This window comes from Saccostrea cucullata, unplaced genomic scaffold, assembly GCF_032062105.1.
Source record: "Saccostrea cucullata isolate Sc308-1 unplaced genomic scaffold, CSIRO_AGI_Scuc_v1 ctg3872, whole genome shotgun sequence".
NCBI classification, from domain to species: Eukaryota; Metazoa; Mollusca; class Bivalvia; order Ostreida; family Ostreidae; genus Saccostrea; species Saccostrea cuccullata.
In genome coordinates this window covers 17,619-32,421 of record NW_026932292.1, presented here as the reverse complement: position 1 = coordinate 32,421, position 14,803 = coordinate 17,619, and the positions used below count along the sequence as shown (strand labels likewise).

Below are 14,803 nucleotides of genomic sequence, written 5' to 3'. Positions count from 1 at the left end.
GAAATACCTTAAAATTAAAATTGTATGTATTACATGGTTTTATCACTTGAAATGTTTATCTTTATGATAACATTATTTAAGAACCCCTCTGGTTATATTCACATTCAATTTCAAGCCTCTAAGCTTAGTGATATATTTGTCCATAAACATGGAAAATCGACCGGTTGCTAGGGAAAATTTCTTTGGCCATGTTTCCATAGTAACCAGGACCCAAAATAATTTTCATTTTACATACGTGGTTCATAGGGTAAGAGAAACCTACGTGTGTAAAATCATCGAATTCTGAGAACCCTCATGATTCACCTTTTGTCTGATTCTTACAGAGACCTGTACTTAAAGCAGCAGAGGGTCGCCAAGCGTAAAAGGGCGACCCCAAATAACAAGAAGCAGCAGCAGCAGCAAGCAACATGAAATCATAATATCACATGTACATATAATAAGCCGTTCCGGGTATACCGCGAACGGTAATTAACCTTACAATTAAATTTTATGTTCATGTATTTTAAATAAACTTTACAAGTTTATATGTATGTTGTAGTTATCTTTTCGGGTTATCAAAGCAGAACAATTCATGAATTTGTTGAAAGCAGCACACATTTTCACAGTAAATGAGATTGTTTTAAGCAGCAGCAGCAGCACAATGAATTATTAAGCACCAGTTGAATGGCTCGGCGCAAACGCCACATGGCCGAAACCTTTGGAATCCATAGGTTTCGGTCACCCCATAAAATGGGGAAGCCGCATTCAACTGACCCACGACCAACCGCCCCAATTTTAACCTATTTACTTGGGAAACTGTAATAATCCCCTTGAAAATAACTCGAGACCCCCATCCGTCCTAAATTTAATACTTCTGTATAATGAGTAGTCAGAAAATTTTGATTCAATTGATGTGTTTTTAAATGTGTAAAGTTATGAGAACTTAAGCAAAAATTCATATATTAGCTTACATTGGATTATTTTATAGCAAATAATATATATTAAAGATGAAGAACTATATGTGCCAATACGTTAAGAAAAATTTATGTGGAGACAAAATATTGTCCCATCGTAAAAATGGCTGATCCTGATCATGCAACCCCTCTCATTTCAACAGGAGCATGTATGAATTTATTCTGGCTGGTTTCAAGCAACACTGTACTAGACAAAACCTACTTTACTTACCGTGTAAGATTTCTTTGGGAATAAATCATGTTAATTGCACATGTATTATAGGTTAGCTTTTAAGAAAATTACCTCTCCAGGCTTATAGTGCTCACATGTAATATGTAACTCAATGACAATGACTCCAAATGGGATCTTGAAATTATACTTGATAATAATACTTGATATGCCATCGTTTTAATGTTTATAATAAAACAGAAAATGATCTTTCTCATCATATTTTAATTCTATTTTCAGGAGTTCTTAACTCTGTTCTAATATATTGCTTTTTCAACCAAACTAATCTGTATAACTTAGCAGCCTGTACATCATAAACTGGATATTTCCAGCTACTTAATTATATGTGCCAGGAATATAGTACTTCTTAAAGTTGACTTAATGACAATTACAGATAATATATCTATTAAAATAATAGAGTAACTTCGCTACCTAGAAATATGACAGAAACAGGAAAATATTACTAATAAATGGCTCATGCACAGAGCAAAACCCCTTTCCCCTATCAAAATGGCTAGTAAGAATACATGATTTCATGACATGTATTTTAATTATCCCTGTAGTTAGAAAAATTAAAATTATTGCGTTGACCTTGTCTGACAGTGCATTATTCCTAAATTACAAACAGTAAATAAATGTATATCACTTGCCTAAAAGGTATGGAGAATAAAACAAATTAAAAAAAATTTCTTAATTCACCAAAATTGAAAGTGTGATCAGAAGGAAGCACTTTCTTGTTAATAAAGGTTTAATCCATTATACAGCTCAACAAACTTTTTAAGCTCACATGGTTTTTCGCACAAATTAAGGTCACATTATTGTAATAAAAATTTCCATTTTGGAACTGCAGTACAATGGTATAACCCTTCGTTACATTACATATATAATGTCAAGCATAAATGTCTTTTAAAATTATCATCTTAAGTTTCCAAAGTGGATGTTTTAAAGGAAAATTTATAAGTAAAAGGTAGGATGATTCGACAATACGATTCTAACATAGGTTTTTACAAAATTGTATAAAACGAGCTTTCCTTGATCCCATGTAATTGAAATTTTAAAATATTTTTCCTAAAGTGGAGTATTTAAAAAAAATCTTTGCTCATTTACCATGCATACTTCTCTTGGTTTCGTCCAAATGTAGCAGCGAAAACGGATAATATTGCAAAAGGAAACCACATTAAAGGGTAGGATAATGAAGTATGTTTTTTTTTAAAATAGTACATTTCTTCTAAGAAAAGGAAAATCTTATGCATTTACGGTTTGAAACGTTCAAATTTTGCAGTGGGATGAATCTTTCATGATTCTAGATTTTAGAAGTTATCTCTTAAAAACCCCACCTTATTAGCACAGAAAACAGTCAAATATATGAAAAATACTGTTACCACCCCGAGTTAAAGAGTCATACAGAAAATACAAGTTACAGTAGCTGTACAGTGCCCATGTCTACGTTTCTGCCAAGGCTATTGTTTTCAAAAGAACGGATAAAAGGACAGCTGCAATTGGCAAGAAACTACAAAAATTCAAATGAGAATAGTTGTCATAAATATATCAAAGTTCTACCAATTGATTTGTGTGAATTATGTTTCAGTAAATGAATAAAACTCAAACTTTGTAAACAAATAGTTTTAAAATGTATTTTGTTGCCTCGATACACAATATTATATCATAACAATGTGACCTTAATTTGTGCGAAAAACCATGTGAGCTTAAAAAGTTTGTTGAGCTGTACACTGAACCAGTTACCACCTCAAAGTAGTGTTCAATTAATGTAATACCCTCGGCGTAGGCGTCCCTGCTAGGATAAGGTCAGGTTTTTTGGAGCAGTTTTCTTTTTTAAGAACTGCTTTGCCCTATACTGATTAGACATACATGAAAGATGCTTCTATTGTGTTTCGTTTTGTATCAGTCAAGGTTTCAAATGCTGCAATTTCAGCATAGAAATGACCAAGTTAATGTTTTTGGAGCAGATTAACACTTTTTTGTAAGCAGTTTTTAGCTCACCTGAGCCGAAGGCTCAAGTGAGCTTTTCTGATCAAAATTTGTCCGTCGTCTGTCGTTGTCGTCGTCGTTGTTGTTGTCGTCGTCGTCGTCGTAAACTTTTCACATTTTCATCTTCTTCTCAAGAACCACTGGGCCAATTTCAACCAAACTTGGCACAAAGTATCCTTGGGTAAAGGGGATTCAAGTTTGTACAAATGAAGGGCCACGCCCTTTTCCAAGGGGAGATAATCATGAATTTGTTAAAAATTAATGGCATTTTTAAAAAAAACTTCTCCAGAACCGCTGGGCCAGGAAATATGAAACTCATGTGGAAGCATCCTCAGGTAGTGTAGATTCAAGTTTGTTCAAATCATGATCCCCGGGGGTAGAGCGGGTATACAGTGGGTTATCAAAGTTTAACATAGGAATAAATAGGAAAAATCTTTAAAAATCTTCTTCTCCAGAACCACTGGGCCAGGAAAGATGAAACTCATATGGAATTATCCTCAGGTAGTGTAGATTCAAGTTTGTTCAAATCATGACCCCCCGGGCAAGGGTGGGGCCAAAATGGCCGACCCAAATTTAACATAGGAATATATAGGAAAAATCTTTAAAAATCTTCTTCTCCAGAACCACTGGGCCAGGAAAGATGAAACTCATGTGGAATCATCCTCAGGTAGTGTAGATTCAAGTTTGTTCAAATCATGACCCCCGGGGCAAGGGTGGGGCCAAAATGGCCGACCCAAGTTTTACATAGGAATATATAAGAAAAATCTTTAAAAATCTTCTTCTCCAGAACCACTGGGCCAGGAAAGATGAAACTCATGTGGAATCATCCTCAGGTAGTGTAGATTCAAGTTTGTTCAAATCATGACCCCTGGTGCAAGGGTGGGGCCAAAATGGCCGACCCAAGTTTAACATAGGAATAAATAGGAAAAATCTTTAAAAATCTTCTTCTCCAGAACCACTGGGCCAGGAAAGATGAAACTCATGTGGAATCATCCTCAGGTAGTGCAGATTCAAGTTTGTTCAAATCATGACCCCCGGGGCTAGGGTGGGGCCAAAATGGCCGACCCAAGTTTTACATAGGGATATATAGGGAAACCTTTAAAATCTTCTTTTCAAGTACTTCAAAGCTATGATTAGTGATATTTATATGGAATCATCCTCAGGTAGTGTAGATTCTAGTTTGTTCAAATGATGATTGCCTGGAGGGGGGGGGGAGTAAATTCAAGCCCGATGTGCTCAGGTGAGCGCTGTGGCCCCTGGGCCTCTTGTTACTGTTCGTCTCATTTCCAAGTAATTATGAGCCCTATGATGACCAAACTTGCATGGATGATATATACATCTAAGGATGCACAGAAATTGACTTGCTTCGGATGCTGAATTCGACATACATTTTCCAGATAATGGACCAGGTAAAAGTTATAGGTGCAGGTCTATCACCAAGAATCTATGAGTCCTATATTAACCAAACTTGCACAAATGATGCATCAAGGTATGAATGTTCTCAAACTTGCTTCAGATGCTGGATTTAAATTACATTTTCTTGATGATTTGAAATTTTTGGATAGGTCTATTCAAAAGTAACTGAAAGCCCTTTCAGATCAAAATTGCATAAATTTTGCATTTTTGGATGTACACTTTTAGAATATTGGTTAATCGTGTGACGTTGCTTTTCTTCAAGGCAACATTCTTAGAGGTGAGCTCATAAACTCTGATTAACAATGTTAAGTTATATTTTAAACGATGAGAAAAAGATTTGCAGTCCAGCCGTAGTATTAATATCTCGCTGTTGTATGAGAAACATGAAACTCATTAACTCAAAAAACATACGAGTCTCCAAAAATGTTTCTTTGGGATAGGGGGAATCTTAAGACCAAATTTAAGGCTTACAGCGCAGAAAGTTTAGAAAATAAAATGATATATAAAATCATTGGTAATATTGTGTGATATATGACTCTATATTTTGAATCTCATTCTTTATAATGAATGGTTGAATATTAAAAAAGGAACAGTGTACCTCAGACTTTACTGATGAAATACCTGGAAGTACCGATCGAGAATATAATATATTGAGATTACATCTGCTCTTTTGTGTTCTTTAGCGCTCACCAAATTGTAATCTTGAACATAATAAATGTGGTTCAGAGAAGAAGACATAAAAACTTAACTAGTTTGAAGGTGAGAGAGTAAAATCTGTACAATCCAGTTCATTTTACCATTAATGAAGAGAGATAGGATTTTAATGTATAAAATTGATGATAGAAATGAACTCTTACGACTGACCGATGAACTAATGACTGACGTGGCCATATTCTGCAACAAGTACATGTACCTCAAAAGAGAGTCTTCACAGGTAAGGGGAGGGAGAAACTTTGTAACGTATGTGTAGATCCCCCAACAAAGTCTTAACAGGTAAGGGGAGGAGGAAACTTTGTAACGTATGTGTAGATTTCCCAACAAAGTCTTCACAGGTAAGGGGAGGGAGAAACTTTGTAACGTATGTGTAGATCCTCCAACAAAGTCTTCACAGGTAAGGGGAGGGGAAACTTTGTAACGTATGTGTAGATCCCCCAACAAAGTCTTCACAGGCAAGGGGAGGGGAAACTTTGTAACGTATGTTTAGATCCCCCAACAAAGTCTTTACAGGTAAGGGGAGAAAACTGGGTGTTTTAGTTTTTTTTTTTTTTTTTTTTTTTTTTAGAAATAATGAGAAACAAAAGTAAAGAAGAGCACTCTATACATGTACAATTTGTTCCAAGCTGAATCCAATGTATGTACTGAAAAAAGAGAAAAAGATGGCAGATTTGATGAGTATTTAATCGTTCTTGTCCAGTTTTTCACTTGAAAGTCAGGAGCTAACTAACATGTTGAATAATCATTTTCTATCTGTTTACAGTGGTTCCTCGGTCAATATACTGGTGTCCATAGAGAGAGAAGATGAATTAATAGGACCAGTGGTGGTACCATTCTTTCTTCAGGTAGGTAACGAAAAAGCGAAATTAAATCTCTCTTTTCTATTCATGTATTTTAATTTTTTTTTGATATATATATTTCAGTTTCATATATGTTGTTGTTGCTTAATTATCTTCATTTGATGTTTCAAAAAAAAAAATGCCAATAAATTTTATTTTGTTGTAATCGGGTGAGAACGAATAATTATTCATCATATAAAAAAATCGAAAAAATCTAGTATGAATGTAAATTAAAAATGTGACATTTAATGTTTGTTCTCTTCCATCAGAAGCGTGAGGAGGGTTGGTGGGTAGTGATTGGAGACAACAAACTCCCTCCTCTCCATCAGAAGATTGACCTTGCATAAGAAGGCTAAGGTCAAACTGGACTTTGTTGCTCCTTCCCCTGGTCACTATAACTACACCATTTTCTTTATGAGTGACGCCTACATTGGGTGTGACCAGGAGTACAAGTTCAGCATCGACGTGAAAGAAGGAGCTAATGAAAGTGAAAGTGACAATGAGTAGATCATCTGATTGAAAAGTGGAAGTAATAATGTGACAGAGAAAAAATGAAGAATAAAATTAATGTGTTTAAGAAGAATGGATTAGAATACTGACTCAATAGGAAAGTGAATGAAGAATTCTTAAAAAATTGAAATATGATTAGAGGATTGAGAAAAACATTGATTTCTGAGATGTCCTGAGTAGTAACAGCTGGCTGAGCCCGGCCTTGGCGGCCATGGAGCTGGCTCAGATGGTGACCCAGGCCATGTGGGGCAAGGACTCTTACCTCAAACAACTCCCACACTTTACACTGGAGCTTATCAAAAAGTGTCAGGAAAAGGTAGGTCTAGAACAACTCCCCCACTTTACACCGGAGCTCATCAAAAAGTGTCAGAAAAAGGTAAGTCTCAAATAGCCCCCCCCCCCCACTTTACACTGGAGCTCATCAAAGAGTGTCAGGAAAAGGTAGGAATTCTTTCTAAAGACTATGTTCCAGCACATTACAAATTACAATTTTGAAAACTTGACAAATGTGATTCAGAGAAGAAGATAATTTTAATTGAATTTCCAATAACATGTTCTTGGAAGACAAGAGGAAAATCTGTACAACCCAGTTTATTTCAGCATTTATCAAGAGTTATTTTTTTTCTTTGTAGAAGATCGAGAGTATCTTTGACGTGATGGAGATGGAGGATGATGATAGAAATGAACTTTTACAGCTGATGGAGGAACAAATGGCTGATGTGGCCAGGTTCTGTAATAAGTACCCTAACATTGAGATGTCATTCGAGGTCCAGGAAAAAGAGAGTCTTCACAGGTAAGGGGAGGGCACTAGGTGTTTCAGTTCTTAAACAGTGGGAAACAAAAGAAAAGGAAAACTCTCTATACATATACAACGAAGCTGAACACATTGTATGCACTGACAAAAGAGAAAAAGATTGCAGTATTGATGAGTATTTGGACATTTTTTCCTGTTTTACGCTAGAAAGTCTAGGCTAATTGACATGTTGTTTAATCAGTATCTGTCTGTTTTTAGTGGTTCCCCAGTCAATGTGCTGGTGTCCCTAGAGAGAGATGAATTAGTGGGGCAAGTAGTGGCACCATTCTTCCCCCAGGTTGGTGTTTGACTAGTCACTTCTTTTTATATAATATAAAATCCAAGTCTTGAATAAAATAAGTGATTTATTCATGAAATAATAAAAAAAGAATTTTTTTATATACTTGTAATAAAAAAAGAATCATTTTTATATACTTGGAAATTCCAAAATTTATTCTAGTATTTGTTTTCTTATATCAGAAACGAGAGGAGCGTTGGTCGGTAGTGATTGGAGACAACAAATCTAACTCCCTCCTGTCCATCAGAAGATTGACCTTGCAGCAGAAGGCCAAGGTCAAATTGGACTTTGTGGCCCCTTCCCCTGGTCACTATAACTACACCATCTTCTTTATGAGTGACGCCTACATGGGGTGTGACCAGGAGTACAAGTTCAGTATTGATGTGAAGGAAGGAGATAGTGAAAGTGAAAGTGACAGTGATTAGATCAGCTGATCTGCAAGTGAAAGTAACAATTGTGGCATAGGAAAAATGAGGACATAATAAAAGTAATAAATATTTCACAAAAAAGGAAACTGGAGCAAGGATTCTTTGATATTTATTGTATAATAAGAGGATGAAAAATAATATAGAGTTTTGAGATTGGATCATGATCATTATCAGCGACTATTTACTTTTGTTGCCTGTAATATTATGATGGTTTTGTATATTAATACATGGTACGTACTAGTATTTCATTTTACAGTCATTGTCACCATTTTCAGTTGAATTTTTAAAATACTGTTAGAGACTTTTGAAGCCTCCTATAGAATTTACGTGCACAGTAAATAAATATGAATTTTAAATTATATCTTATAAAGAAAACAATGGTATTTTCAACAACAATTACATGCATTATTTGATCATTATCCTAGTTTTCATTAAATGAGGAGTGAAACAAAAGAAATTGAAAATGTTTGCGCTTTTCAGGGACAACCCTCATACATTCATCATTTGATCATAATATAGTACATGTATTCATTAAATGAGTGATACAAATCTATGAGAGCTTATATTTTCATTTTTTTTACATGGAAGGAAAGCAAATTAGACTGAGGGTAAATTCCTTGACAAAAAATGAGAAATTGAATTACAATTTCATTCACATGATAACACAAAGTTAAACTGAAGTATGCATTTACCAAAAGTGTATATTGTTTATAAACAATAACTACCCTCAAGAAAATTCAATGACAACAAACATTCTGAGAGTATTGCATAAGCAATACATGTACCCTACCGGGTTCCCCTTTTCTCTTTGGGGTGTATTTTATTAGAGCCTGTATATGAAAAATTGTTACTTAAATATGGACATTTCAGTTATTACTTGATTATGAATGAAATGTATTGGATCTGCCTTACAAAGAAATACTCGTGACGTCTTTGAATGCCATTTGACACACACAAATGCTTTGATCAGAACAGCATATAGAGGGGCTACTTTAAGTTCTGCTTATCTTGTTAAAAGGAACATGCAGGTAATAAGAATGTATAGGAAAACTTAAAATGAAGACATCATAATCATGATAATGCTTAATTGATTTGTTTTATTTTGAAAATCTTGTGTAACAGAATAAATTCTGAAATACAGGGTGTTTCAGAAAACATGCAACCATTTACTTTCCTCACCATATTGATATACAAACAGTAACATTTGAAAGTTTTATATAAAATTATGCTAAAAGGGCTCAAGTTTTTATCAATATCAAAATTTTTGAAAATAATTACCATTTTAATATATTATGACGTCATATTTGACATCACTGAAAAAAGCGAGTTTAACAAAAATGTTAATGTTTAATTCAATAAAAATCAATCATCAGGAATTCCGATACTCACTTAATCAGAGCCTGTCATCAGTTCATTTGACTACAGTAATGCATGAAAATAAGGTTTACAGAATGCAAAGAACTTACTGATAGCAATATAAAGTGAAAGTTGTATAAATATGTTCAATTATGTAGCCAATGGAATAGTTAAAACTTGATCAAAAAAAAGGGGGTGGGGTAAAAAAGTAGAACACATGAAAACATTTTGAATGTTCTAAAGAGACATTGATGCAGAGACTCATGTGCAATCCTTTTGTGAAATAACTGAGTTGTGAGCAAAATGAGTGAGTAAAGTGTAGATCAGATACTGAGATACGTTTTGAATCTTAAACCTTGGACTTGGTAGAACAAATGTTTGCAGAACCATTCAAATCTTTCAAAACCATGAAACTGGGCTCCACACTCACCTGACTTAACACCCCTTGACTTTTATCTGTGGGGATATTTAATGGTCATAGTGTTAAACACCCCCCCCCCAAAAAAAAAAGAAAAAAAACTCAAAAATAGTCTGCAAAATGAAACCTAATTCATTTTCAAGAGACTCTTTGCAAAAGTAATGAGAACTCTTTTGCATCGGATAGAATTTTTTCTTTCAGCAAAAATGACGCCGTTTAGAGCATATTTTTTAACTAAGTGAAATTTTACAATTTTCTTTTTTCTTTTGTTATTCATTTTCTATTTGCCGTATTAATTTTATTCTAATAAGAATAAATCTTGAAGTTGTGACTTTTAATTAGATATGATGGTGTATGGTATTGGTCAAAACGCCAGTAAAATCTAATCGATCAAAATGGTTGCATGTTTTCTGAAACACCCTGTATGTAGCAAATTGTTATATTCAGTTATAATGCATTCTGTATTAAGTAATATATTAATTTCACTAGGTAATGTTTTAATAATGATATACATAATTTGTTCTCTTGGTCTATGAATTCTAAAAAAAATCTATCTTGATCTGATGACCTTGCAGCAGAAGGTGAAGGTCACAATAACCTTTGCTCGTTCAACTGAGGGAAAGCATCATTGTATGTTAATGATGTAGAAATATAAATTCACAGTTAATAAGTCTGTGAATATTATGAATTTAATTTTCGATTGAAAACAATTAAAATATGAGAAGTATTTTAATACATGTAGGAAACTATATTTTGATAAATCTTCATGAAGATCATATAATTACTGAGTATGTATTTCATAAAGCAATAATATTTTATATTCATTTGATAATATTTTGCACTTCATACAATTTGCAATTTGTTTTGAAACGCTTTGACAAGTCATTACCAGTATCCCACCCACAGTATAGATTTGTGTAGTGACAAATAGTATGGTTAGTTCACTTCATTGTCTTTCAGTTAAACTTCAGGAACTCCCCGTCAGGACTCAGTAGATGGATCTGTTTGTTGTAAAGATCATTAACAAGGATGTTACAGAGAGAATCACACACTACATCATTTGGATTCTTTATCAGGTTCAGTCCATGGTACACTAACTTCATACGACCAGAGGGAGACATAATTATAAGTTCACCTGTAGTGACACCTGTACCGTTCACAACACAGATATCACCTTTCCTGTTCTCTGTGACTTTGTATGGGGCTGTAAACAGTCTGGTCTGACCGTCCTCCTGGTACTCATACTCATGGATGACATCACCTGTCACTGTGATGTGTCTCACCAGACGTCTGCTGTGTGACTCTAATTTTTAATCATCTGATTCACTGTCTGTCAAAGTGACCAGTAGTCCACTGTCCACAGACTGACAGATTCCTCCTGGTACCAGTGGATCTGTACTGATGACTGTAGAGACAGGTCCTGATGGTGACAGTCGGCTGATGGACTTGTTTCTGACGTCAGTGAAATAAACATTACCAGTATCAGTCACACACATGTCATTAGGAAAAATATAAAATTTGTGTTCTTTTTTGCCTTGCTGATTGACTTTTTCTACATCTTTAGACTGATATTCATTAATGTAACATTGGTCTTCACTGAATATTCCCAGAGCACATATTCCTTTATCACCATATTGAAATGATTTTTTTTATGGTCACACCAATATCTTCTAAATCCCAAGTTTTTCCAAACACAGAATTTAATAATTCATCATTGACGTCCCCTCTAGTGAATTCACAGTTTGTCATATGAAACTCCAATTCAGACAGCATTTTTGTCAGTTCTCTGTAGTTATCAATGAAGCTGTAATCTGACATGGTGCTGTTGTTCTCCTCCATGAATTCCAACGTGTCAACAAATCCTTGTTTCTTCCTCTGTAACTCAGATTTCACATGGTTCAGTTCATTCTTTTTCACCAAATTATCTCTAAATGTTTTCTTATTACGTTTTTTTGATTTCTGTAAGCCTGACCATTATCTCTTCATAATGCTTCTTCAACTTTTTAATCTCTCACACAGTTGTACATTTACTGTGATCTGTAATGACATCTTCTCTATCTTCTCATCAATCCCAGACGGATCCTCTTCCTTGATCTTTTTCAGAAATCTAATCAAACCCCTCCTTTTTTCGGCAGCTACCGTGGGTAGAGTGTTCCAATCATGTTCCTTATGATCTGTTTTGGCACATTCCTCGCATATCATATCAATAGGTAAATCATGGGTTTTACACATTTCAATATGTTCCTGAGAAGAGCCCAGTGGATATTTTTTTGCACTAGCAGCCATGTTTGTCGCGTACACGGGTGTTGCTTATCAGTGATCTCGATTTTGGTGCGCATGTTAGATAACCATGAGGCATATGCGCGAATGCATATAAGGTTTTAAAGTTATTCAATATGACATCTGTTTATGCAATGAAACATACAGATATATATACAATGAAATAATAATTTTAAGTAGAGATTATTGTTAAAGAGATTATAATTATGTTTCTTTGTTCAATTTTTTCGAATATGACAAGAAAATCATTTCTTAAATAGTGTGAAAGGTCTCGTTGGCCATTGTTATCATAAAAATAGGGGGATGCGTCTCTTAGACTTGCTCAAGTCTCTATGTTTTAGTGTCCTCTTTCATACTTTTTGATAATGTCAAACATAGATTTAATGTTTGATAACATTTCATTATGACAGACAGCAGAGGACAGCAATACAAATAAGAACAAAGAATTTAGAAAATATATTTAATAGAACCTTTTCTAGGTGAATTCAAACGATGAAAAAACACTTTGCAGCCTAAGCGTAGTATTAATAACTCGTTGTTATATGATTAACATGATACTAAATGACACAATTAAACATGTTTATGAGAGTCTCCAGAAATAATTCTTAAGGATGTCCCAGAAGGAACCTTGTGACCAAATTTTAGGCTTACGGCGCTGAAACTTTCCAAAATAAAATCATATAAAAAATAATAGGTAAACTTGTTTGATACAAGACTCTATATTTTGAATCTCGTTTTGGATATTTAGTCGTACACGGCATATTCTGTACGTGTACATAATTTGGCGTATTCAATCTTTAGTGCAATCACTGGATATTGAGTTGTTTGTGTAATCATGAATTAGCGCTTCATGTACATGTCGTCGCCATTTTGCACCTCCTATTTTACTTTTTGATACGACATATATTTTGGGTTTCTCATAGCAAAACATGGACACTGCCATTGTATTCACATGGGAGGCTGGGGTATCATTTAGTGAGATCATTGTAGAGATGATAGAAATGAACTCCTACAGCTGACGGAGGAACAAATGGCTGACGTGGCCAGGTTCTGGAACAAGTACCCTAACATAGAGATGTCATTAGAGGTCCAGCAAAAGGAAAGTCTTCACAGGTAAAGGGAGGGGGGTTTGTAACGCTTAGATCCTCCAACAATAAGAGGAAAAAACATAAACCATTCTCAGTCATGCATGTTGTACATTTATGTGTAAACAAACATGATATAAATACCAACTGACATGTTGAATAACCAGTATCTGTCTGTTTTCATGCGCAGTGGTTCCGCATTCAATGTACTAGTGTCCCTAGAGAAAGAAGATGAATTATATAGTGGGACCAGTTGTGGCACCATTCTTTCCTCAGGCGGGTAAACCAAAACTGAGAAAATAAAATAATTTCTCTTCCTTACTCCCCTGCATTTTCATGTGGATTACTTTGTATTTTTACTTACTCATGTTACTTTTTGTATTTTTAACTTTTCTATCGTCAACTTCCCTTTCTTATGCAGCAATATACCTTCATCACCTGCATACGGAGTGCATATATTTCAGTTGATTCGATGCGCAAGAGCATGCTCTGTGTATGAACAATTTCTAAAACGAGGTAAATTATTGACAAACAAGTTGATGAAACAAGAATATCAGCCGTCTCATTTAAAGTCATCATTTCGTAGATTCTTTGGTCGATACAGTACAATCAGCAAATACAATTTATCATGAGTCAAATACTGACTGACTTTGTCATAATAATTGTTAGTCCATTATTTTTACACTGAATTGACGACAGATTTTCCGTTATTTCCTGATCATGACAAGGAGCACACGTTGGGTGTGACCGGTCGGCAGGGGATGCTCACTTTTTCATGGCACCTGATCCCACTACTGGTGTTTTGAAGGTCCGTGTTTGCTCTGCTCTTATTTTGTATTGTTGTATGGACTTTGAGATTGAATGCTGTTCATTATCTCCATGTCCTTCCTTAAAACAACTCATAAAATAACGAAAAGCATTTTACAAATTTAAAACGTATATGTTAAACCTATTTTTTTTTGTCTTCATCAAAATCTTGAGGAGGGTTGGTGGGTAGTGATTGGAGACAACAAATCTAACTCCCACCTGTCCATCAGAAGATTGGCCTTGCAGCGGAAGGCCAGGGTCAAACTGGACTTCGTTGGCCCTTCCCCTTGTCACTATTCTAGTAACTACACCATCTTAAATTCTTTATGAGTGACGCCTACTTGGTATGTGACGGGAGTACAAGTTCAGCATTGAAGGAGATAGTGAAAGTGACAGTGATTAGATCAGCTGATTAGAAAGTGAAAGTAACAATATATTTAAACTTTTGACCCCGACGTCACATATCCCGTAATGCAAAAGATTTACAATTTTCGGCGCAAGATTTTATGCGCACTTTTGGGGAGAATTTCCGAACTCCAAAGCATTGATCAATCAACTATCTTTCACTCCCTAATTCTAGACACATTCTAGACGCATCATTTCATAAGTTCTATGGTCGAAACAATGACCTTGTCAGCAAGTACAAATTTATCATTGAGTCAAATGCTGACTGACGTTTTTCATACTTATTGTTAGTCCATGATTTTTT

The 14,803-nt window shown here is 34.8% G+C and overlaps 2 protein-coding genes and 2 pseudogenes across 2 annotated transcripts; 3 read left to right on the top strand and 1 right to left on the bottom strand.

Annotated features, from left to right (window-relative positions):
- Nucleotides 1-5,988: 5,988 nt before the first annotated feature.
- LOC134234783 (U5 small nuclear ribonucleoprotein 200 kDa helicase-like) lies at nucleotides 5,989-6,651 on the top strand (annotated as a pseudogene).
- A 47-nt stretch (nucleotides 6,652-6,698) lies between these two features.
- Nucleotides 6,699-8,458, top strand: LOC134234782 (U5 small nuclear ribonucleoprotein 200 kDa helicase-like). The gene is made up of 4 exons (XM_062716828.1): nucleotides 6,699-6,945; nucleotides 7,262-7,422; nucleotides 7,642-7,720; nucleotides 7,903-8,458. Exons 1-4 carry the CDS (start codon nucleotides 6,841-6,843, stop codon nucleotides 8,143-8,145), a joined length of 588 nt encoding a protein of 195 aa, XP_062572812.1. The 5' UTR covers nucleotides 6,699-6,840; the 3' UTR covers nucleotides 8,146-8,458.
- Nucleotides 8,459-10,878: 2,420 nt separating this feature from the next.
- On the bottom strand, nucleotides 10,879-12,208 carry LOC134234778 (uncharacterized). The gene is made up of 4 exons (XM_062716823.1): nucleotides 11,954-12,208; nucleotides 11,582-11,830; nucleotides 11,292-11,487; nucleotides 10,879-11,189 (listed from the first exon to the last, which is right to left on the bottom strand). Exons 1-4 carry the CDS (start codon nucleotides 12,206-12,208, stop codon nucleotides 10,879-10,881), a joined length of 1,011 nt encoding a protein of 336 aa, XP_062572807.1.
- A 64-nt stretch (nucleotides 12,209-12,272) lies between these two features.
- LOC134234777 (U5 small nuclear ribonucleoprotein 200 kDa helicase-like) lies at nucleotides 12,273-14,497 on the top strand (annotated as a pseudogene).
- Nucleotides 14,498-14,803: the final 306 nt, after the last annotated feature.